General features: G+C 40.1%; 2 protein-coding genes across 3 annotated transcripts; one reads left to right on the top strand and one right to left on the bottom strand.

Annotated features, from left to right (window-relative positions):
• Positions 1 to 1,141: 1,141 nt before the first annotated feature.
• On the bottom strand, positions 1,142 to 11,197 carry ncf1 (neutrophil cytosolic factor 1). Of its 2 annotated transcripts, none has more exons than XM_084564228.1 (12): positions 11,135 to 11,197; positions 7,910 to 10,025; positions 7,699 to 7,779; positions 7,530 to 7,605; positions 5,711 to 5,876; positions 5,570 to 5,628; positions 5,351 to 5,473; positions 4,877 to 4,984; positions 4,670 to 4,787; positions 3,014 to 3,127; positions 1,950 to 2,125; positions 1,142 to 1,857 (listed from the first exon to the last, which is right to left on the bottom strand). In XM_084564228.1, exons 2-12 carry the CDS (start codon positions 7,979 to 7,981, stop codon positions 1,694 to 1,696), a joined length of 1,257 nt encoding a protein of 418 aa, XP_084420354.1. In that variant the 5' UTR covers positions 7,982 to 10,025; positions 11,135 to 11,197; the 3' UTR covers positions 1,142 to 1,693. The 2 variants fall into 2 exon arrangements, with proteins under 2 accessions (XP_084420354.1, XP_084420355.1); XM_084564229.1 differs by having other exon boundaries at positions 7,910 to 8,040; positions 11,135 to 11,146.
• A 30-nt stretch (positions 11,198 to 11,227) lies between these two features.
• Positions 11,228 to 14,107, top strand: LOC311502104 (uncharacterized protein). Its single transcript, XM_084564227.1, has 2 exons — positions 11,228 to 11,334; positions 12,120 to 14,107. Exons 1-2 carry the CDS (start codon positions 11,251 to 11,253, stop codon positions 13,863 to 13,865), a joined length of 1,830 nt encoding a protein of 609 aa, XP_084420353.1. The 5' UTR covers positions 11,228 to 11,250; the 3' UTR covers positions 13,866 to 14,107.
• Positions 14,108 to 21,804: the final 7,697 nt, after the last annotated feature.

Below are 21,804 nucleotides of genomic sequence, written 5' to 3'. Positions count from 1 at the left end.
GGGATTGTGCACGTGGAATTAATAATTGCATTTATATTAATTTTGTATTTATTAGTATTTTATATTGAATGATAAATAATATATAACATATATTTTCTGAAGCAAATAAAGTGTGGTAAGGTCAATGTAAATAATAAATAGAATAAATACATTTATAGAATAAATTAAACGTTTGTTAAAACAGGGATCTAACCATTGACTGCATACATATTACTGCAATTTTATTTTATTAACCTACTTAAACAGTTGCTGCTGTTGCCTTGTGTTCAGGTTCATACTTGTCTTAAATTATCGTTTGTTAATTGGTTATGTTTAATAAACAAAAATTGAATTTGAACGACATAAAAGACGTTCCCTGACCGGGAATCGAACCCGGGCCGCGGCGGTGAGAGCGCCGAATCCTAACCACTAGACCACCAGGGAAGGATGCACACTTCTACGCTGTCACTGAACTTCTAGCTCTTCTAACGGTGAAGTTGCGTTGCAAATTGGGTCTATTATTCCTACTTTTACTACCGAGTTATTCGAGTACTTACATAAACGTTAACATGCACATCATCTCCATTCCGTGTCAGCTACGTGTGGCCAACTAGCTAATGCTTTTAATGTACAGCTCCCGATGTCTATATTGTATTACCTTACGTATGTTAGAACCACCTGATAAAAACTCCATTAGTTATTAGCATTTAACTAGTACCACTACGGGTAAGTTATTATTTTTCTTCACCTTTAAGAATGTACTTTTATTTTTAGCATTTGTTCACGTCCCCATTTTATCAACGTCAGCTAACCGGCTAACCTAGTTTAAGTTCAAGATAGTCTCGCTAATATTTGTTCGCTAGTAGCAATTAGCTTGAATCCTAGCCATTAAAAAAAAAAAAAAAAAAGTTTAATTATTGTTTTCCTTATTATGCCAATGTTTTATTGCGGATATTGTTTAAACGCACAGACAAAGTGTGAGTGTGTGTGACGTGTCCACAGTTTTATCCTTTTTTTATAATCTCGGGTGCATTCGTTGCATACAGGACCTCGTGGCGCAACGGTAGCGCGTCTGACTCCAGATCAGAAGGTTGCGTGTTCAAATCACGTCGGGGTCAAAGTTTTAGTATTCGTTTGTTTTTTAATTATATTGTTGCAAACAACATCCCAGCCCGTTTTCTGCATGAGCTGACCAAGATAGTGCTAAAATACATTCTGTTTAGATGCTGTTTCAACATAAACTGAACATTAAAACTGCACTGGAGCAGGTCTGTTACATAGGAAGCAAGTAAGTGTATATCTGCTTGCTGAACTAATTGAAATCCAGTTAATGAGTAAATGTTCAGATCAATACATGATCAACAAGTTTCCTTGTTGTACAGTTTTACCATTAATCAGATAAAATAAATATAACAACGTTCTGCAGATTGCATGCCCGGAAATTTCTTTTTGTTTTCAAACATAATAAATAGAGCTCTGGAAGGATGAAGACATTTATTTGTTCACAACCCACTAAAACACATAACTGACTACACTGACTGTGACATTTCTTCATTAACACACACACTATTTAGGCTCAAATGTGGTACATTCTCATGTTTCTCGTGTTTGTTTGATTCAAAACTACAGGAAAAAGTTAGACATCCTAACGGCTCTTTTTGTCAACATTAGCTGAAGGTGTAGCTTTTAGCTCTTTCTACTAGTTCACACTTTGCTAGCTGGTGGAGCTGGTGCGCGCCTTGTGGATGCTGACTTTCTTCCGGGTGTTGTCGGTGCAGCGCTCCAGGATGAGCTCTGGGCTGGGCCGAGGAGGGATGACAGGAGGCTCCTTTTTCAGCTCGCTCTCAGAGCTGGAGGTGGACTGCTCGGGAATGTTGTCTGAGAGTGGACAGAGTGGACAAGAATGATCAGGGGGCATCCGCGCTCAGAGGGGTCAGATTTATGGGCATGTATGGACATGTTTTCAATACCTTCGTTCTTCCTCTCTCTCAGTGGTGACTTAGCAGAGTTCTTGGAGTTTCTGTGTGGCGAGGTGCGGCGGTTGCCCTTCTGCTGGAGGTATTTGCGGCTGTTCCTGCGGTAGGCGTCCTGGCTCATGCGCTGACGAGACTTGTTGTGGATGCTCTTTGCATTTCTGATGGTGGACCTGAGACAGAAGGACAAAGAGGTGTTTTGATGAGCGGAATAGGTAGGAATAGGCATCAAGTGAACAATTTGTCCTGAAAATGAATGTTAGAAGCAGGAAAAATGTTTAAATGGGTCAGAGCATCTCCAGAACTAGTGGTGATCCTATGTACCAGGACATAGGTATTAGTACCGCTAACAAGCATCCACCTGTAACTCCCCAAGACCTGTTTGAACAAACAATCCTCAGACTTGCAGACAATACAACAACAGATTTGCACTGAGACGCAGGAATGCACTTTTTACCTGATCCGGTAGATTATGTAGTTTTATTTATTATGTAATTGTGTGTTTCTTTTAACTCATTCTGGATGCATGAGTGGACTGTGTTGAATGTGTTGTCTGTGCAGCAGACCCCTATTCCCAAGACAAATTTCTCCCAAGGGAGACAAATAAAGACACCTTGACCTTAAAACCAAGCTAAAGTCTTGGTGCTATATCACAGCACACCTTTATTGGTCGAGAGGAGTCCAAGCCTCAAAGGGTCATAATGTTATGGCTGTTTGGTGCACTTTTAGGACGACAAATTTCAGGTTTTGTACTAAAAATTCTCTTCTCATGATTAAAACCTAGCACAATCCAATTTTATTACCATGACATAAAGAAACTTCAGGACCGTCTGCAGCAGAGAAGAAATTAAATAACAAGGTGTGTTGCAGCCAGCTGAAAAAGACACTTCCTTCCTTAATTTGGGGTGACGCAATAAAACACCAGAGTGGCAACAGAGGGCGTACGTGCAAACCTGCACGCCTGCCTGTATCACCAGTTTGAGTAACTGCAGTTGAAACTTCAGTAAAATGTGTTTTAAAGATGCATAATTGAACTTAATGAGGAAAAGTACGGCGCATACCTTCGAGGTGGCGGTTTCTGTCCCCGCAGATTCGTCCTGGCTTCGTCATATTTGTCTTTCTTACTGGCTTTTTGCAGGAACATGGAGGGGAAATGACCTGTCTCATCTCCTTTCCTGCACAAAACGCCACATTGAGAAGATGTTACTGTGGGGAATGTGCCGTACAAAAGATGGGAATGTCTGCTGTGTCTTAACCCTGTGAAGCCTCACATAAAATAACAGTAAGAAAAATTTGTTGCTATCGGACGTCTGTTGGGCATTTTGGGCAGATTTGTTTCTGTCCTTGCTCGGGCAAAGATTGACTGAAAAACACAAATGTTTGAGACACTGAATTTCTTCTCTGAATTAATAAAATATATATTAGTTATGGTTTGGTCTTATAATTGTGAAAATTGAGGACGACAAAAGACAATAATTACCAAATGAACTTCCGCAACCGCAACATTAGGTTCAATAGAAAAATTGTGTAAATATCTAAATGAAATCCACTAATATGCATGGTGCATTGATTTAGTGAGGATTTAGGTAATTTCTATATATATATCTATAGGTATAGCTTTGATTACAGCATGCATTCGCTGTGGCATTGTGTCGATAAGCTTCTGCAATGTCACAAGATTTATTTCCATCCAGTGTTTCACTAATTTGTCTTCAAGATCTTGTATTGATGATGGGAGAGTCTGACCACTGCACAAATCCTTCTCCAGCACATCCCAAATATTCTCAATGGGGTTAAGGTCTGGACTCTGTGGTGGCCAATCCATGTGTGAAAATTATGTCTCATGCTCCCTGAACCACTCTTTCACAATCTGAGACCCATGAATCCTGGTATTGTCATTCTCATTCAGTATATTCAGGTAGTCAGCTGACCTCATTCTTCGGGCAACATAATGTTGCTGAACCTAGACCTGAGCAACTGCAGCAACCCCAGATCATAGCACTGCCCCCACAGGCTTGTACAGTAGGCACTAGGCATGATGGGTGCATCACTTCATCTGCCTCTCTTCTTACCCTGGTGTGATGGTTCCCCACTATCCTTCCAGTTTTTAATAATGCGTTGGACAGTTCTTAACCCAGTTTTAGTAGTTTCTACAATCTCCTTAGATGTTTGCTCTGCTTAATGCATGCCAACGATTTGACCCTTCTCAAACAGACTAACATCTTTTCCACAACCACAGGATGTGTCTTTAGACATGGTTGTTTAAGAAATGAGAAGCTACTCATTGCATCACTTGGGGTTAAATAACTTGTTGCCAGCTGAAAGGGTTAGGTTGGGGAAGAAGACGCAGTTTAATGGTTAAACCAGCAGTTCTCAGCTTCAGTTTGAATTGTTGCTAATAAATGCACTAATAAAGGAGGTGGATTTGTGTCAAAAGGTTTAATTTTTATCATTTTTTTCATCCTATTTTTATGGGTTCAGTCTTGGTTTAGGTTCTGGTTAATGGTTAGGTATGTAGTAGCTGCAATGCTTTCAGATGAGGCAGAAAATGGTTCAAAACCTGCCTAAGAATCATCAGGTTTTCATCAAATTCATCAAGTTATTTACTGATAGTTTGTTTGTGAAAAACAGCAAAAAGCAACTGACTGTGAACAAATGTTTGGCTAAAACCATTTTCCCAGATACTGTTAATTAGGCCTTGTGTGTTTGGATCATACCTGACGACCCACCAGCCGTCCAGCAGCTTGTGGATAACCTCGATGGTTTCACCCTGCTCCAGAGAAATCTCGTCTTCCAGCTCTGCCTTGTAGGCTTGGATGGTGACGTGGAGCTCTCCTGCAGAGGCAAACAGCACATTAAGAGAGAGAGAGGGACACACAATCGACGACATGCCACATGACAGCTGTTAACAAAGCAACGCTTGCCTTCGTAGTCGGGGTCGGCGTCCTCGGCCTCCTCCGGTCCGTCCAGAGGCTCCAGGTAGGACGCAGGAACCCAGCCTCGCTTTGACTCACACTGGCAGAACCACCAACCTGAACACAACAGCAGGTCAACACCAAAGCGTAGGAAAACAGTATGAACAGTGTGAATATATTTATACCGACAATCATTGTGGCAGCATTTTCTTTAGGTATCGTAGAATATCGACCACAACTGATAATAAATAAAGCTTACTTCATGCTCACTTTTAGATTGTTTATAACTTATTGTTCTCCTGTTTCTTCTTCCTATCTTCTGCAAAAGCCCTCCTTCACTGCATATATTATACAAGATAGATATGGACGTACTATAACCTGTAACTTGACCTGTAATTCAACTGGTTTCCAGTTTGGACATATATCACCTGATGTACTTGTGATCTTTATAAACTTTGATTTCTGGCTTGGCTCTTTTCTCACCGTTTGTATTTTTCTCCACAATTTCCACCAGGTCTCCGGTGTGCAGGTTGATCTCATGTTTGGACGTCTTTTCGAAGTCTGCAATCACCCTGTAGGTGTCCAAGATGATGGGCCCGGATATCTCTGGGATGACAGTTAGAGAAGCAACTCAGTTGGACAATGTAGAAGATGAAGAACTGGAATACTATTAGGTAAAAACCGTTAAAAAATTACTCTTACCAGATGCGACACCTCTGGCCATCTCCCTGGACTCCACGAATGTCTCATTTCTTTTCAGTCTGAAGAGGGAAGCATCATTTGTGGCTTTTAATTTTTTATTTCTTGTGCATTTGACGACAGGGTTGAGTGTGATATACTGACGTGTTCGGTGCAGGGGGGTTCTCGTCCTCGGGTCGGACCTTGAAGAAGGTGGAGAGGTGTTTGCAGCGGGAGATGTGAGGCGGCAGGTTGACGAGCGACTGGCAGTACTCGGCCAACGTGATCTTCCTGTTTTCTCTCGACTTCTGGCTCTCCACCCACCGTGGAGCTGGGGACAGTTGGAGACAATTACAGGTCAGAAGGATAGAGTCCTTATTAACACTTAACTGAACCCTGGAAGCTTCCAGACATCACCACCCACTGATATTCCCAATAAAACCCTAAAGTCTTTTAGAACTGGAGGCGGAGAGGAAATGTCTTCTAGCATCCCAACAAGTACTGTTGCCTTTTTTTTAGATTTTTGTAGATATTAATTGGTGTAACTACAATATAAAACATTAGAAGACATTTTCTAAAGCATAATTGTCTAATTATGCCAAAGCACGAGACACATCACAACAAAGAGCTTTTCAAAATCTAGCCTGCAGTCTCAGCAGAAGAATTAAATTAAGTTAGTTTCTCGATCTATAACTTTACACAGCCGTTGCATTAGGCTTGCGGTCTGGTCCTTGCTTCTCCTTTTTCCCATACTGCAACGGCCCGTTTTGTAATTAAGGTTTCTCAAGGGGAATGTGTTAAGTTGTAGTTCTGTTTTCAGTTAAACTGAGTGTTTGAACAGGAACAGAAATCAACAATGAAAAAGTCCGATCCGCACATTTTATTTTAAGACACCTGGATGTCAGTGAAAAAAGAAAGTTAAAAAAAAATCCCCAAAATTTACAAGTGGATCTAAAACATGATGTGGAATATATTCAAAACTCCCAACAAGTTAAAGTATGTGACTGACTCATGGTGTAATGCTATCACCTCTTGTCCAGATTGAACTTGGAATTCAACTGTTCTCTTTTTAACTTCATCCCACTGATGGAAATTTGCCTTCCAATAAAGGCATTGTGCAATGTAAAGTAAAAGGGAACAAATGTTTCAAAACTGGGAACTCATCAGGTTACAATGATTAGACGATCCCTGTTATTATTATACCTAGGTGTCAACAGCTATAAGTTTTAATTAGAAACATGTTCTGGTTTTAGATTCTCTATTGATAAGGTCTGTGTTGATTTTATTTAATTAACCCAATTGCTTCTCTAAGATCTTATGACTTTGCTTAGATTAGAGCAAAAGAATAGTTCATCAGTACATATCTGCAGCTCTTGCAGCCAGAAGATCTTCAGCTGCAAAAAAAGGAAAGACGAGCCACAACTTCTGGAAATTGAAACCGAGGCTCTGAAAGTCTCAAAAACTTCTCACCTGTCCCATCGTCACCCCATCTGACCTCCACCGCAGAACAGTGGAGCTGCAGCTTTGTTGTGATTCTGATTACTGTGCTTCCTAAATGTATGGATCGGTCCATAAACTTACACTGACCTGACCCCAAATAATACATGAATTAAAAATTATTTTTTATAAAATAACGTAAAACGTAACCTGCAGTTTTTGTAATTTTGCCTTCTGGTTTTGGTCTGTGGGTCTATGGAGTATATTTAACTTTGACAACTGCTTAAGATTCAAATTTTGACGCAGGCACATGATAGCCTGGTTGCACTTGTATAAAAAGGGAAGTGGACTCAACCACATCTGTTTGATAATCACAGGTGCTTCCTGAAAGAGATCTACAGCAAGCAGAGGACAAAGCTGCTAATCTTTTGTTTAATATTAGTGTGCGGTTGTGATGTGTAAATGTTCATTTTGATTTTCAAATCTGTAGCTGAGCAGAATCTGTACAACCAAACATCTAGAAAAGTTAAAATATAGTGAAAACTACCAGGTAACGAAGGGATGATTCTGTCCTTCTTTTCTATTTGACCAGCCTCGATGGGAAACATCTCCTTCAGAGATTTCTGTGACAAAAGAATAAAACATTTTTAGGACACAGAATCACTTTAAGTAAGGCTGAACGTGTGAACTTCTATTATGTGTGCAGAGGAACTCACATGGAAAGTGTGGATTTCAGGATACGTCCTGTATATCAGCTTCTCAGAGAGGTCGCTCCATTTCACCATCAGCATGTACACCTACACAAACGTTATACAAGCACAATGGACACATTTAAAAGCTTTAGACTTTGTTTTATTTTAAAAAATAAACATTTAATACAGTTTGAAGTCTTTTTAAGAGAAGAAGAATAAAATACTTCAGACTTACAAAGTGCTGACTTGGAAAGAAGCGTTTCTCGAAGCCCAGCAGCTCCACATGCCTGACGTATATGTTCTCCATGTTGCGTTGCCGTACAGTCCAACACACATAGAAGCCAAGAGTTGCGAGGCTTTTATACTCTGTGAACGCAGTATGTCATCAACAAACCGCAAGACCTTAGTTCCTCTTTAAATGCCTTTGGGAGTCAAAAAATTATAATAACAGAGAGAAAGACATGAGGAAATAATGTGCTTTCACTTGTCGATGGTTATGTTAGGTCCAAGTAGTCTAGAAGTCTAAAAGCTAATTATCTTTTAGACTTTTTAGACATTAATGTGACCACACATTACAGCTTTCGGTAGCTTTTAAAAAGTCTGTTCTTTTGTGACTTTATCTGTGTAGTTATCTTTCTGTAGCTGTTTAGCTAGCTGCCTTCCTCTGAATTCAGCTAGTTTGCTTCCTGTAGATGTTTAGCTAACAGTCTCTTTATGATTTTAGCAGTGTGTTTAGAGGATTGTGTATTACTTAAGCTGAATAGTTTGCTTTCCATGGCTTTAACAGTGTAGTTTGCTCTCTGAATTTAGCTATGTGGTTTGCTTTTCGTAGCTGTTTAGCTAGCTGTCTGCTGCCATTAAGTCTAGGTATGTAGTTAGCTTTTGGTAGCTGTGAAGAGACGCGTGATGCTCTGTCTTTAGCTGTGTACCTTTCTAAAGCTGTTGTTTATTTAGCTTCTGTAGCTGTGTATTCTGCTTTCTGTTGCTGTTTAGCTAGCTGTCTTTAGCTATGTAGTTAGCTTTGTGTAGCTGTGTATTTAGCTATCTCTTGCTGTTTAGCTAGCTGTCTTTAGCTGTGCAGTTAACTTTCTAGAGCTGTGTATTTAGTTTTCTGTTGCTGTTAAGCTGTGACGTTAGCTTTCTGTAGCTATGTACGTAGCTTTCTGTTGTTGTTTAGCTACTATTTAGCTGTGTAGTTAGCCTTTTGTGTATTTAGCGGCCGGTTGCTGTTTAGCTAGTTTTTGTATAGTTAGCTTTCTGATGCTGCTTAGCTAGCTGTCTTTAGCTGCATAGTTAACTTTCTAAAGCTGTGTATTTAGTTTTCTGTAGCTGCGTATTTAGCTTTCTGTTGCTGTTTAGCTAGCTGTCTTTAGCTGTGTAGTTAGCTTTCTGTAGCTGTGTATTTACCTATCTCTTGCTGTTTAGCTAGCTGTCTTTAGCTATGTAGTTAGTTTTCTGATGCTGCTTAGCTAACTGTCTGTAGCTGTGCAGTTAACTTTCTAAAGCTGTGTATTTAGTTTTCTGTTGCTGTTAAGCTGTGAAGTTTTCTGTAGCTATGTAGGTAGCTTTCTGTCGTTGTTTAGCTAGCTGTATTTAGCTGTGTAGTTAGCTTTTTGTAGCTGTGTATTTAGCGGTCAGTTGCTGTTTAGCTAGTTTTTGTGTAGTTAGCTTTCTGATGCTGCTTAGCTAGCTGTCTTTAGCTGTGAAGTTAACTATCTAAAGTTGTGTATTTAGTTTTCTGTAGCTGTGTATTTAGCTATCTGTTGCTGTTTAGCCATCTTGTGAAGTTAAAAAAGCTGTCTAGTACTTGACTTTCTGTTGTTGTTTAGCTAGCTGTCTTTAGCTGCGTAGTTAGCTTTCTGTTGATATTTAGCTAGCCGTCTTTAGCAATAAAGTTAGCTTTCTGTAGCTGTGTAGGTAGCTTTCTGTAGCTGTTTAGCTAGCTGTCTTTCTCTGGCAGAGTGTGTGTGTTGTCAGTATTTTTGTTGATACTCTGTTATGAGTATGAGACAAGGAATGATTTAAAAAGGGGAAAGGACCATATACTAATATTTCCTAAAAACTGTGCAGTGTTATGAGCAACTGTTAAATGGTAGCAATAGTTGTAGAACTATTTACAAGAAGTTGTAACATCAGTAGTTGTTTTCTCTTTAACCGCAAAACATAACACATGAAGAAATGATGCAAATTGAGAATTTCCCTTTCAGTTGTCCAGAAGGGGAAACACCTTGGTGACTTACACATTGTAGCCATCACATAATTTCACACATATAACCTATTGTTATTCCTCTAGCAACAGGCTAATTGTGTCATGTATGTGGGCAACGTGGTTCTCTTGTGATTTCCAAAATCTGCAGCAGGAAAAGAGGAACAAAAACAAACCCACATAAGCAAACTTCCCCACTGTAACGACATACATCTGAATAAATAGATCAGGATTTTAGTTTATACTGGATTACTCATATCAGGTCTTAAGTGGTCACCATGCTGAGTTAAGTATTTAATAAAATAACTTTTGTTCATATTTGGAGAAGGTAGATGATTTCATTCCATGGCCTATGAGACATACAGGGTCACATCACTGTCACCTTGGGAGCAGTTTATGACAAAGAAAACACATATTACTCACACGTCAAACATTAAATATGTATGGAGAAATTGTAACCACACTTAACAAGATGCTATGTGAAAACATTGTCAAGTCATGTCAGGATAACATGAGTTATGGTTGGTAACAAACCAGGTACACAATCTATCTCGGTTGGACTTGGCACTGTGGTTTCCGTAGTGTAGTGGTTATCACGTTCGCCTCACACGCGAAAGGTCCCCGGTTCGAAACCGGGCGGAAACAGTCTTTTGCTCTTTGACTCGTCTTAATAATTCTAGACTACTCACACCAACCATATAAAGGATATGAATAGTGTGATTAAAGTAAATTGAATTGCTGTGAGGCATCATTGCTAATCACCAGGCAATGTTGCCGCCATAATAAGAGAACAGAGTTCTACAAAAGTAACAGAACACAACACCCCTAACTAAACGGTAGACGGCAATAAAATTGCACTTCCAAGTCGTTTTCATGATGTACTTGTACTTCTTTACACTAAAACAAAGGGAAACACTTGCAATTGCAATTGTTATTTATAGATTATTGTACTTTAATATTTCTGGTCCGGTCCGCTTTACATCAATTTAAGCTGATTAAGCTATGTGGTCCCTGAAGTAAAATGAGTTTGACATCCCTACCATAAATAATCAAGAGTTGTCATAATCGTGTGTATCGATATTATCGACCCTGTGAAAACACTATGCACGGTGTTTCCGTAGTGTAGTGGTTATCACGTTCGCCTAACACGCGAAAGGTCCCCGGTTCGAAACCGGGCGGAAACAGTTTTTGATTTTATTAATTGTAACAATATAACTCATGTAGCTAAGTAAACTTGATATCTGAGCTACTCACCTTTTTGTGCCGTTGTGGAAGGTAATATTTTTTTTGTTTGTTTGTGTTTTTTTTTTTTTTTTGTCTATCCAATGTGTCCTTGAACGCAGCCTTTAGGAGGCGTGTTGCAGCCAGCGATGCAGCCTCATTTGAAACTCCCCAGCCACACGTTACACCGACGTCTCCAGCCGCCATGTGAAAGCTCCGTGCTCCAGACGCCGGTAAGTGCTGCCGTTTATGCCCGCAGTGGTCACTTTGACCCGGGAGAAACCACGCTAACTCTAACGCTAGCATGTATACGATGAGCTAACGTTAGCATTAAGGGAGTTTTTGGTGTTTTGAAGCTTTGTAATCACGTCGGTTAGCTTGTTGTGAACAGACAGCGCTATCACTAACTGCCCGTTCAGTGAAGTGTTTACAGACTTTGAAGCTGAAGTTGTGTTAGTTGTAGCCGCCATCTTGTTATAGATCTGTAGCATGTAGAAGAGAGCTGCTCTAGATAAATAAACAAATAAATAATAATAAAATAAAAATACTAAAACTTTATTTGAATAGTTAAAAAAAGATAGAGATAGAAATTAAATATTAGTTTATTTATTGCTTTTATAAATTAAATCGTGGTCACTATGTTTAATTTTTTTTTGCAAAATAAATAAATAAAACAGTTTCTACAAAGTATTATTGTATTTTTAAAAGTAATAAACGTTTCATAGGCACTGTAGACACACACACAAAAAAAAACCTGCAGTAAAAACATTCAAACAGCACTGAAGCACTGAGAAAGATATATATAACAACAAATAGTCACATTTGAGGAGCTGGATGTAGGAACTGAGTGACATTTTTATTCATTTATCATAAACAGAACAATTCATTTTGGTTAAATTGTAAAGGATTTAATGTTAAGTTATGATATTATTGTGAATACTGAGTTATGACAAATGGATCATCTCTAAGATGAAAGTTTAAGGATTGAAAACTGTTTACTTTTTGTTTCATTTGCCAGACGGAGAAGATCCAGCAGATGTCCCTCAGTTCTGAGTGTTTGGATTTCAACATGGACGCCGTTGACAACAGCTACATCTGGCAGCGCCGCATTGCCCTCGGCATCAGATACCAGAAAGGTGCCATTCCCTTCCCGGAGTCGGTTGAGATCGGCCTAGAGTTCAACGCGGCACTGGAGAGGACAGAGAAGTTGGACCAGAGCCTGCTGACAAACGCTGTGATGCTGGAGTTGTGTGAATTTGCCAAAACAGTGACCAGGTCCGAGAAGTACTTCCTGTTTGAAATGCTGCACTTCAACTTTGACCTTGGCGTGGACATGGACAATGATCAGCAGTGGTACAACTACGCTATCCGCGTACACAATAAAATAAAGCAGCTGAAGGAGCAGGTCAGGTTGAAGCCAAAGCGGTGGGAGGAACAATTTCTGCTGCCTGATCCGAACCTCGTAACCGCGTCGTCTAGCTCAGAGGTGGCTGGAAGGTACAGTATGAAATGGACCAAAATCGGCGTTTGTTCAGTGCTCAGTGACGGCAGCAAGAACGTCCAGTCCTCGGAAAACAAGACGGCTGACGTTAATGTAGTCAATGGCAGCTCGTACGTCATAAAGAAGCGAGGAGGCATACAGCCAACAAATAAAACGTACCCTTTTTGCGCTGAGCTCGGCGTCACGCTCGTCATTCAAACAACACCCAAACAGAAACTGGACCCGAACCTGATCACCATTGGACTGATGTTGGAGCTGCTTGACTTTTCCAACATACTGTGCGGTTCGCACTCTCAAATTGTTTGTGAACTGCTCAAGCAAAACTTCAACTGTGAATTCAGTAGATCGCTGTTTCGAATGCAGTTAAAGAAGCTGATGGAAAGAAAATTCAGGTGTCTGAAACCTGAGGAGAAGGACACTCTAAGAAAGGAGGTATTTCAGCTTTCTGCCATGAAGAAACGAAAGTACACTAAGAGGAAAAAACTTGAAGAGCCTGAAGGACAAACGACAACTGGTAAGAGAAGTCTAAACCTGAGGCAGAGGCCCGGAGAGGCCTCAGAAATATGGCAGGATGCATCATACATGTGTCCAGTTGAATTTGATACAGAAAATAAGAAGCTTGAAGAAGTAAAGCAGGAAGAGGAGGAAGTGTTTGTCTCGACTCAGGCCAACGGCTCATGTTTGTTTAGCGTCCAGGAACAAAAATCAAACCGGACTCTGTTGTCTGAGACGGTGAAAGACAATGGAAGTTCGCAGCTGAATCCACAACCGGCGAGAAACAGCCTGCCGGATTTGAAGCCATGCAGAGAAACCATCGGCAGCTTTCAGATGTGCAAGGAAATTGGCCTGGACCTCGATGTCAGCTCTAAATCGAAGAAAAAAAAAAAGCTGGACTTGCAGGTTCTGACCAGAGGAGTCCTGTTGGAGGTGCACCGCTACGTAGAACAGAACTGTAACCAGTATGTCCCGACGCTCTACAAAATCCTGGAGCACAACTTCGACCTGAGCTCTCAGAGCCACCGCAGGGTGGAGTTGGCCTGGTCCATCGCCTCACAGGTCATCGCCATGGCCGCCAAAAATGGCCGAAACGGAGATTACCTGAACAAAGTTTTTGAGCTGCCCTTTGAGGACTACGAGTCCTTGCAGGTCGTTTGCAAAGAGGAACCGGACAATGGCTTCATTGAACCAGACCTCGATCATGACAATGACATCATGTTTGTCCGTAAACTGAAGCCTGTCGACATCGATGTTGTGATCGAATAGCCTCATTCAGTAAACATTGACATTAGTGAAGCTGGAACTCATTTCACTTGATTATCAGTTGGATTAGTTTATGTCTATAAACCTTCATGAAGGTAGGATTTTTTTTTAATGAGGCCCTCTAATCTCTTTATTACTTTATCTTCATTATGAGTCGGTTTCATTACTTTTATTTAGCAAATCCAGACTGGAAGATTTATTAAAAAACATATGGATTTTCTTGCTAAATTATGTTTTATTTACTTCAATGCTTTTTTTTCTTTAACTGCAAATTCTTAAGGAGCCAGAAACGTTTTCTTTAGCATCTTGTAAAGACGTTGAATCAACTCCTGAAATAAATCAAAATAATCCAAAATAAGCTTTACCACATTGTTTTAATTTAGATTTAATTTTTTTAAATTTTTTTTAAAAATTTTTTTAATGTCAAATTAAGTGCTGTGAAGTGTGGATATTAAAGAGGCAGTCTGTTAAAAGCAGCTCTTCCTTTAAATGAGCTGAGGTTTTAGGGCACTGCCACAATAATTTGAATTACAGTGAATTAATTCTAATTGATTATGTAACTAATGAACTGATAAAGACCATTTGCATTTAAATGATTCAATTTAAATAGTAGAAATAATTAAATGAAACTAATTAGATAGTCTCCAGATGATTTTTAAATAGACTATTATACAGTTTTAATAAGGGTTTTTACTTTATTTGGTTTTATTTATTTTTTTTGTCATTTCCTTTTTGTCTTCAGCTGCCTGCAGCTGATTCTGCACAGTGTCCATTAGATGGAGCCAAAGTCTTTCACAATGGAAATAATTTAACACCTTTATCAATAGAATCTTTTAGCAGTATGTAGTACTTTTACTACATGAAGACGATGAGATGTTCAACTTTCAGCTTCATGTAGTAAAAGTACTGCTGCATCAAGTACCGCTATCATGAAACTACACCGTCACTGTCAGTTTTATGCAGTGAAAGTAAACAAGTATCATTGGCTTCGTGTAGTAAAAGTATTCAAGTAGTATTACCATCATCATTTGAAAGTATCAGCAATGAAGTGTTTGAATTCATATGAAATGTTAGTGGAAAAAATATAAATTTCTCCCCGTCGGGGAATCGAACCCCGGTCTTCCGCGTGACAGGCGGAGATACTGTCCACTATACTAACGAGGAGTGGTACGGCAACACTGCTTCGATACCAACTAAATACCGATACCGATATCGATACTTTTTTATTAATTGCGATAGATGCGTCACCAATCTGAATCAATCTACATCTGAATTAATTTTCATGACGTTTAAGTGCTTTTGTGATTTGCCTTTGGATAATTAATCAGTTAAACTCCAGTACAGAATTCGGGAAAAGTTTATAAGTCAATATTTTATTATCACAATAAAAGTTTTTGTTCAGAAACAACACCAAATGATCACTTGAGGACAAATGAAAATCATTTTTCAGGCAGAGTGTTCAGACACACTTCTACTGGCTGGTATCGGTGGTCGGTGTTTGGAGAAACTGAAACTTAAATATCGATCTCATTACAATGGTATAGATATTATCGATATTTGGATCAATCCGCCCACCACTGGTACGTATCTTGTCATAGGTTTGACCAGAGAACGTCTAATATGGGGAGAAGTTCCACTCTCACTGAACTTCCGGCTTCTGAACTGGTTGCAGTTCCACTCTGGTTCCACTCTGGTTCACTTAATAGAGAGTGGGAAGGCTCTCCGTAGACGGGCTCTGGGTTTGACTAAAGGCAAGATAGCTAACAGCTGTAGCTCACAGTGGCATCGATCCAACTGCTCTTTGCAGCTACTAGAATCCAACATGTATTAGCAGCAAGTTAACAGTAGCAGCTAGCTAAGAGTTAGCATCTCGCCCTTTACAGGACCTAGCTAAAAGTAGCCAGCAGTCGGCATAGCCAACAGTTGGTACTTCAGCTAGCTAACAGTATAATCCAACAGCAGCAGCTAGCTAGCGTTGCCAGGTTGAGTGGTTTCACGCCCCTCATGCTGTTTGGAATTGTATTTTGTGGGTAAACATTATTTGGGAGGCTAGTTTAAATTAATTCTGGCGTTATTAAAATTACTATTACTTATTTGTGTTGTTAAAACCCTGAACTAAATATAAATCTAATATTTTGGGTGGTTTCTGGCAACTGTTGGAGAAGACAGATTACGATCCCTTTTTGACCTTGTTCCTCTTCTCCGTGCGTTCGTTTAATGGATGACACTGCACGCTTCTATTTCTCAGTTTGAGTAATTTAATAAAAACAACACAAAGAAATAAGCTTACAGAGCTCTGGGCCAAATCTTCCTGTCCCTGACAAACAACAAAGTCGTGTCAGTTCATGAAGTCTGACTCCCTATCTTTCCCCTGGCCCAGTTCTAATATACTACTTCAGAAAGTTGTGTAGGATGCAGGCGAACTTGGGTGTGTCGTCTTCTGGTTGGCTTGTAATCTGACTCCGTCTCTCCTCTTCACCTGCCACTCACGCCCATAACATCTGACTCCATCCTCGCTCCATCTCCTCGAGTGAGTGCCTGTACACAACAACCTTAACAAAGAACACATTCTCTTCCCTGATATGGGCATGCGGTTAATCTAGCGTTGGGTCATCTCGACCTGCTGCATCCCCTTCCTTTATCTGTTACTGACATTCTTCTATTCCTGCACGGCCTGGAATATTCTGTGGTTAGTAAGATACATTAAGCAGTACACACACTAAACTACTATACATTTTGTAACAGTAATTATCACACCATGTTATTAAACTACGATTAACTCCTCAGGTATTTTCATCAATTATATCTACACAGCATTAACTAGCAGAACAATGCTTATCAAAAACCATGGTCTCATCTGTTTGACAGTAAATTTGTAAGCTTTTTGGTGTGTGTAGCCATAGCCAGCCAAATAAGGAGTCATCATGTGCAGTAAAAAGTATTTTTAAATAATTAATGTATTTAAAGTGTTGTCTTTTCCAAAGCATTTTTAAACTGGAGAGTTAAAAAATAAAAATGCATGGATCAGCCCGTGAAGCACATCATGCCTTTCATTAATTCCTGTAAATAATTCGATAAGTCTCTCTACAGTTACTCTCTGCATTTAAGTCAAATAGAACCTTTAGGGGCTGAATATTGAAATCCCATTAGCTCCACATGCAGGTGACGGTGAGTTTTGCCCTGCAGCCTCTATCTCTGTGCGAATAAAGTTTTTTTTTAAGTATGTGGTGGAGCTGTGGTGACAGACATTTTTCCCGCTGGATTATGTGGGAGCTCTGCTGTGAGAGTGTGGAGAGTCTCTGAGCAGATTATGAATCAGGTTGAAAAATGAGTGGGCTGTGTGTGGGGGAGCAGCTGGAGAGTCGACGAGTGTGTTCGTCCGGATGTCAGCGCAGATGAGGCTCTCTGGGGACGGAGTGTGTCGCTGCCTGGGGAGTTGAGTTTGTACTGTACATCTCCAGACACACACACACACACAGGTGAAGGGAGGTCATGGATGACTAAATCTGGAAAATCTGCAACAAACAGAGAATTCATCATCAGCTGATCACATCAGCCTCGGCCTGATCAATGACTCCGATCAGATTGGAGATTAAAAAAAAAAAGATCTGATCAGATATATGAGTTTACATCAAAACAAAAAGTGTTTCTGCTGCTGGAAATAGAAGAAGAAGGGGGAAAAGGATAAGGAGGAGGACATGGAGGACATGTAAGAGGAGACAGAAGGCTCTGAAGAAGAAAGAGGAGAAGAAAAAGTGAAGAGCTAACTCCTGCTATTTACAACAGCTTGCTACTACTATTAGTGAGCTGTTGTACAGACCTAGTTGATACTTCTGTAGCTTCTGTAAAGAGTAGTCAGCTACCTGATGTAAAGAGCTAGCTCCTATTGTTAGTTGGCTGCTGTAAAGAGCAAGCTGCTGTTCGCTAACTGCTGTTGTTAGCTATATTCTACTTTTAGCTAACTGAAGTTCAAAGTTAGTTACTACATTGAGCTAGCTGCTATGAAGAGCTAGCTCCTGCTGTTAGCTAGTTGCTGTTATTAGCTATATTCTACTGTTCGCTAGCTGAAGTTCAAAGGTCACTACATTGAGCTAGCTGCTATAAAGAGCAAGCTCCTGTTGTTAGCTATATTCTGTGTTAGCTAGCTGAAGTACAAAGTTAGTCTCAGACTTCAGTGAACATAGTTTAATCAGCTCAAGGCAGGGGGATATTTTCTTGGAGACTTTGGGCTCTGTACTAATCAATCAATCAGTCAATCATGGTCTGAGATTGATTCTGAAGACTTGCCTGCAGGAATGATGGGATTCCCCCAGTTAACACTAAAGTCAAGAGTGAATTTCTTCTCTCTCAGCTTCATGTGATTCAGTACTCAACTGAGTCAGTTCCACATCTAAAAACCTTCTTAAAACCAACTTCTTTTCATATTCACTTCAGTTCTTTAAGTTCTTGGCTTCACTCCAGTAGAAAACTGCAGACATTGTGTCATGTGGATGAAGTAATGTATAACATAGCATGAAACAGCATGAGTATTTCAAAATTCTTTTTTTAAGGACACTCTGCAGCGCTACAGACGATAGTCACGGCAGATTGGCTTTGGTCGACCTCTGCGGTTAAATCATTGGAGACCGACTCAATGCTGGCCCACTGAGCAAAGGGCTTCCTGATATCCATGCTGACATGAAAGAGCAGAGGAAGCCTCATTTCCTCCATCACCAGCGTGGCGAGCAGCCTGTAAGGAGGTCAGGAGTCCGTCTCAGCGTCCCCAACTGGATGATCATCACAGAGAAGAAGAAAAGGACAGCTGAGTCGAGTGTTTTTCACCCGACGGTTCGACTCATTAAATCTGCGTTTCGGTGTCCTCGGGCTGCTAGTTACTGTGGTTATGGCTAGCTGGCTGATGTTTTTTTCCGTTCGTGATCTAAGTTCATTGGCTCTGTTGTCGTTGCTGAAGCTGGGCTCCAGGGCAAGACAAGGAAAAGGAGATCTTTCATCTGCTGCTCGCAGTTAAAGCAGCGGTCCAACAACATCATGAGCCTCAGAGGAGAAGATGTAGATCCAGGAGGTGTTTAGCTTAGCTTAGCTCAAACACTGGAAACAGGGTGAAAACTAGCATAGCTAAATCAAATAAGAAAACAAAAACACAGGTTCTGGTCTGCATCAAGTTTTTCGTCATCTAGTTGATCTACCAATGATCTGATCTTGACTGAGATTACTTTACCTCAGTGTGGACCATCTTAATCTTGGTGTAAACAAGACTGTAATTAAGTTTAGACTCTCCTGTTATATAAGTCCATCTGTCTTGTGGAGGTGTCTTATATAAGCACTGGTGCTTAAATCCTTTCTATTGAGACCTTGCAGTCACTGACAAAACTCTTCTTATCCTTTCTCACCTCCTCTTGTCTTCCTCTTCCCTTTCCTTATTCCCCTTCTCTTTAGTTGTTGAATTAATGAAATGAAAGCAAATTCAAATACACACCAAAACACACCTGTAATTACAGATTTAAGTTGCAAGTGTTCTCTCTCGACATTGATAGGACCTGCAGGTTTTGCAGCCTTGAGTGAGATGACAGCTCACCCAGATGACTGACAGGAGCCGATGGCAGGAAGCTAACTACTTGGAGGAGGAGGGCTTCACTGTACAACAAAAAGAAGAACTGTAAACTGCAGTTTAACTCAGGTGAGAGATGATTTGAAAGAAAATAAGGTGATGCTTGGTTTATTAAGAACCTGTCAGAAAAAAACATGCAGTTCTTCAAACGTCCACTAGAGTAGACCTGGTAGAAAAAACAGTTTTAGTCTCTATAGCCAATTTCCCTCACCTACCTCAACTCCACTCATGCTCCACCTATATGACCGTTTTTCAATTAGCTGGGAACTAGGTGGAGTTAGCCAAAATGGCGACCTCCAGACTGGGCTTCAAAACTGCTCCTCAGGAATCGTTCGTCCACGAGTTTGGGAGCTCTTAATTACTTTCATGTAAACATTATGTGTCATTCCATTTTCCATTTTTGGATGGGTCAACACATCTTGTCGCTCATCACTTTGTAGCTGACAACTGGTCTCTGGTTGCCCAAGTAACCCTCCTATATATTTCCCAGCACAACTTTGCTTCCATTGGTCCTTAAAGTTGAGATTAGATCATTTTTTTTTACCTCCTAACAAACAAGGTGTAACAAAAGGATGAGGAATATCAGTATTTTTCTCACATACGTTATGAAATTGCAAAGAGCAGGTCTCCACCATTTCTTAAAAATGCCACAAGAGTGTGCCGTTCACATTAGATCTACATTAAATACAACTCAGTTTGAAGGCAGCATTAGTTGCTTTGCTGGTACGTCACCTTGGATCGGTGTTCCCCAGCTAAATGATGGAATTTTAACAACAGCCTGTTTGTGCATTGAATTCCGAAGGAATAAAAGGCGTCAGCATTAGATTCACCAGTTTGTTTCTGTGTGTGTGTGGCAGATGGTTGGAGGGGTGTTGAATGATGCAGAAAGCAAATGTGCTCTGGGAACAAAAACACACCACAACACACACTGGGGAGCGGACAGAGAGAGAGGCATGGGAATACAGTGTGTTGAAAAGTTGAAAGATTTCCCCGTGGAAGGACACACACTCACACAAAGGCAGAGAAATAAAAACCTCTTCGCCACACGAGTGAGATGAGGTTGGCGCCTTTATATGAATCTGCAGGAACACTTTGCAAAACTCTTCACTCTCATGCTCGCTAAATCTACGGAAATTACTCTTTCTTATGAAAAACTGGAAAAAACGAATATTCTTTGCAAATCACGCCTGTAGACGTATTCATGTTTTCACAGAGCTGGATCATTGAGCTCATCTTCTGTCCTTGCAAGAAAAACATCAGTAGCTTCACAAAATGTAAACCTAAAACTATTTTTTATTATTTCTTAGATTTGTGTTAATTGTACCAAACACCAACACAAATCCCTTGTATGTGTGTACGATTCATTTAGAGAAAAAAAGGTGTTCATCAATTAGCATACCTTTACAAAAATTACCCTAAAGAGGAAATAGTAAGTTGAGAGGTGATGGAGAGGGGAGTGATCGCCCCCTACTGGAGTGCTGAGGCATTACCAACGCATCATTAAACCATACGGACAAACGTCTAAATAAATTATCTGCAATCATTTTGTATGTTTTGGTGCCAGATGCTCATTTAAGTTTTAGTTTTGAGCATAAAAAAAAATTAAATTCAGTCCAAAGTGTTGCTGTTATGTGTCTGGATGGTTGATAGAGTTGTGCGTGTTGTCTGGTGAAGACCTTAGCATGAAGCTGCTGGACAAATGGCCCTGCCAAACACACACACAGATTCATAAAATGTATGATACATAGAAAGACTCAAATACAATTGTTTTCTGAAAGTCGTTTTTTGGATTTTGTACTGTTACGTAAAATAACCGATGATGAAAGAAGGCAAGGGGAACACAAAGAGAGGTTTTTTTCTATTATTAGACACGAGCATCTTTTTTCTCATCTTTGTTCCTGGAAGTTCGTTTTTTTTTTTTTTCTTCCTTTCTCGTGTTCTTTCCTCTCTCCTCCAGGGTTGGTATTAATTTGCCAGAAGCAACAGGGTAAATTAACCGGCGACCCTGATCCAGATGGACATGAGCCGGTGGATCCTGTCGTCCACACGTTAGCTGAAGACTAATCAGTAGATTCAAACTGACTGCCGGGAAGAGAGAGACACTGCTAATCTGACTCCTGAGGGGAAGAAGGAAAGAGAGGGACGGGCAGAGTTGAACTTTTATTTGGACAGATAGACAAATACATATTGCAAAATTATTTTAACAATTCGTCTTCTACTCCACACAAATATAATTAGTTGTTTGTCCTGTCTTTACGTACATATATGCACGAGATTCACTGACTTCTCTGTGTTTTATTTTGCTTTCATCACTGCATCAAAGAATTGCCGCTA

The sequence above is a fragment of the Chelon labrosus genome, assembly GCF_963514085.1.
Source record: "Chelon labrosus genome assembly, chromosome: 17".
In the NCBI taxonomy this organism is placed as follows: Eukaryota; Metazoa; Chordata; class Actinopteri; order Mugiliformes; family Mugilidae; genus Chelon; species Chelon labrosus.
The sequence above is the reverse complement of the archived record's forward strand: the minus strand, read 5'-3'. Positions and strand labels throughout refer to the sequence as shown.

Excerpts from the sequence above, each read along its gene's own strand:
- LOC311502104 (XM_084564227.1), top strand. The coding sequence starts at position 11,251 with ATGCAGCCTCATTTGAAACTCCCCAGCCACACGTTACACCGACGTCTC. Across the intron at positions 11,335-12,119 it reads GCTCCGTGCTCCAGACGCCG|ACGGAGAAGATCCAGCAGAT; the intron begins GTAAGTGCTGCC and ends TTCATTTGCCAG.
- ncf1 (XM_084564228.1), bottom strand. The coding sequence starts at position 7,981 with ATGGAGAACATATACGTCAGGCATGTGGAGCTGCTGGGCTTCGAGAAA. Across the intron at positions 5,877-7,529 it reads AATCATCCCTTCGTTACCTG|CTCCACGGTGGGTGGAGAGC; the intron begins GTAGTTTTCACT and ends AACTGTCCCCAG. Across the intron at positions 5,629-5,710 it reads AACCCCCCTGCACCGAACAC|ACTGAAAAGAAATGAGACAT; the intron begins GTCAGTATATCA and ends TTCCCTCTTCAG.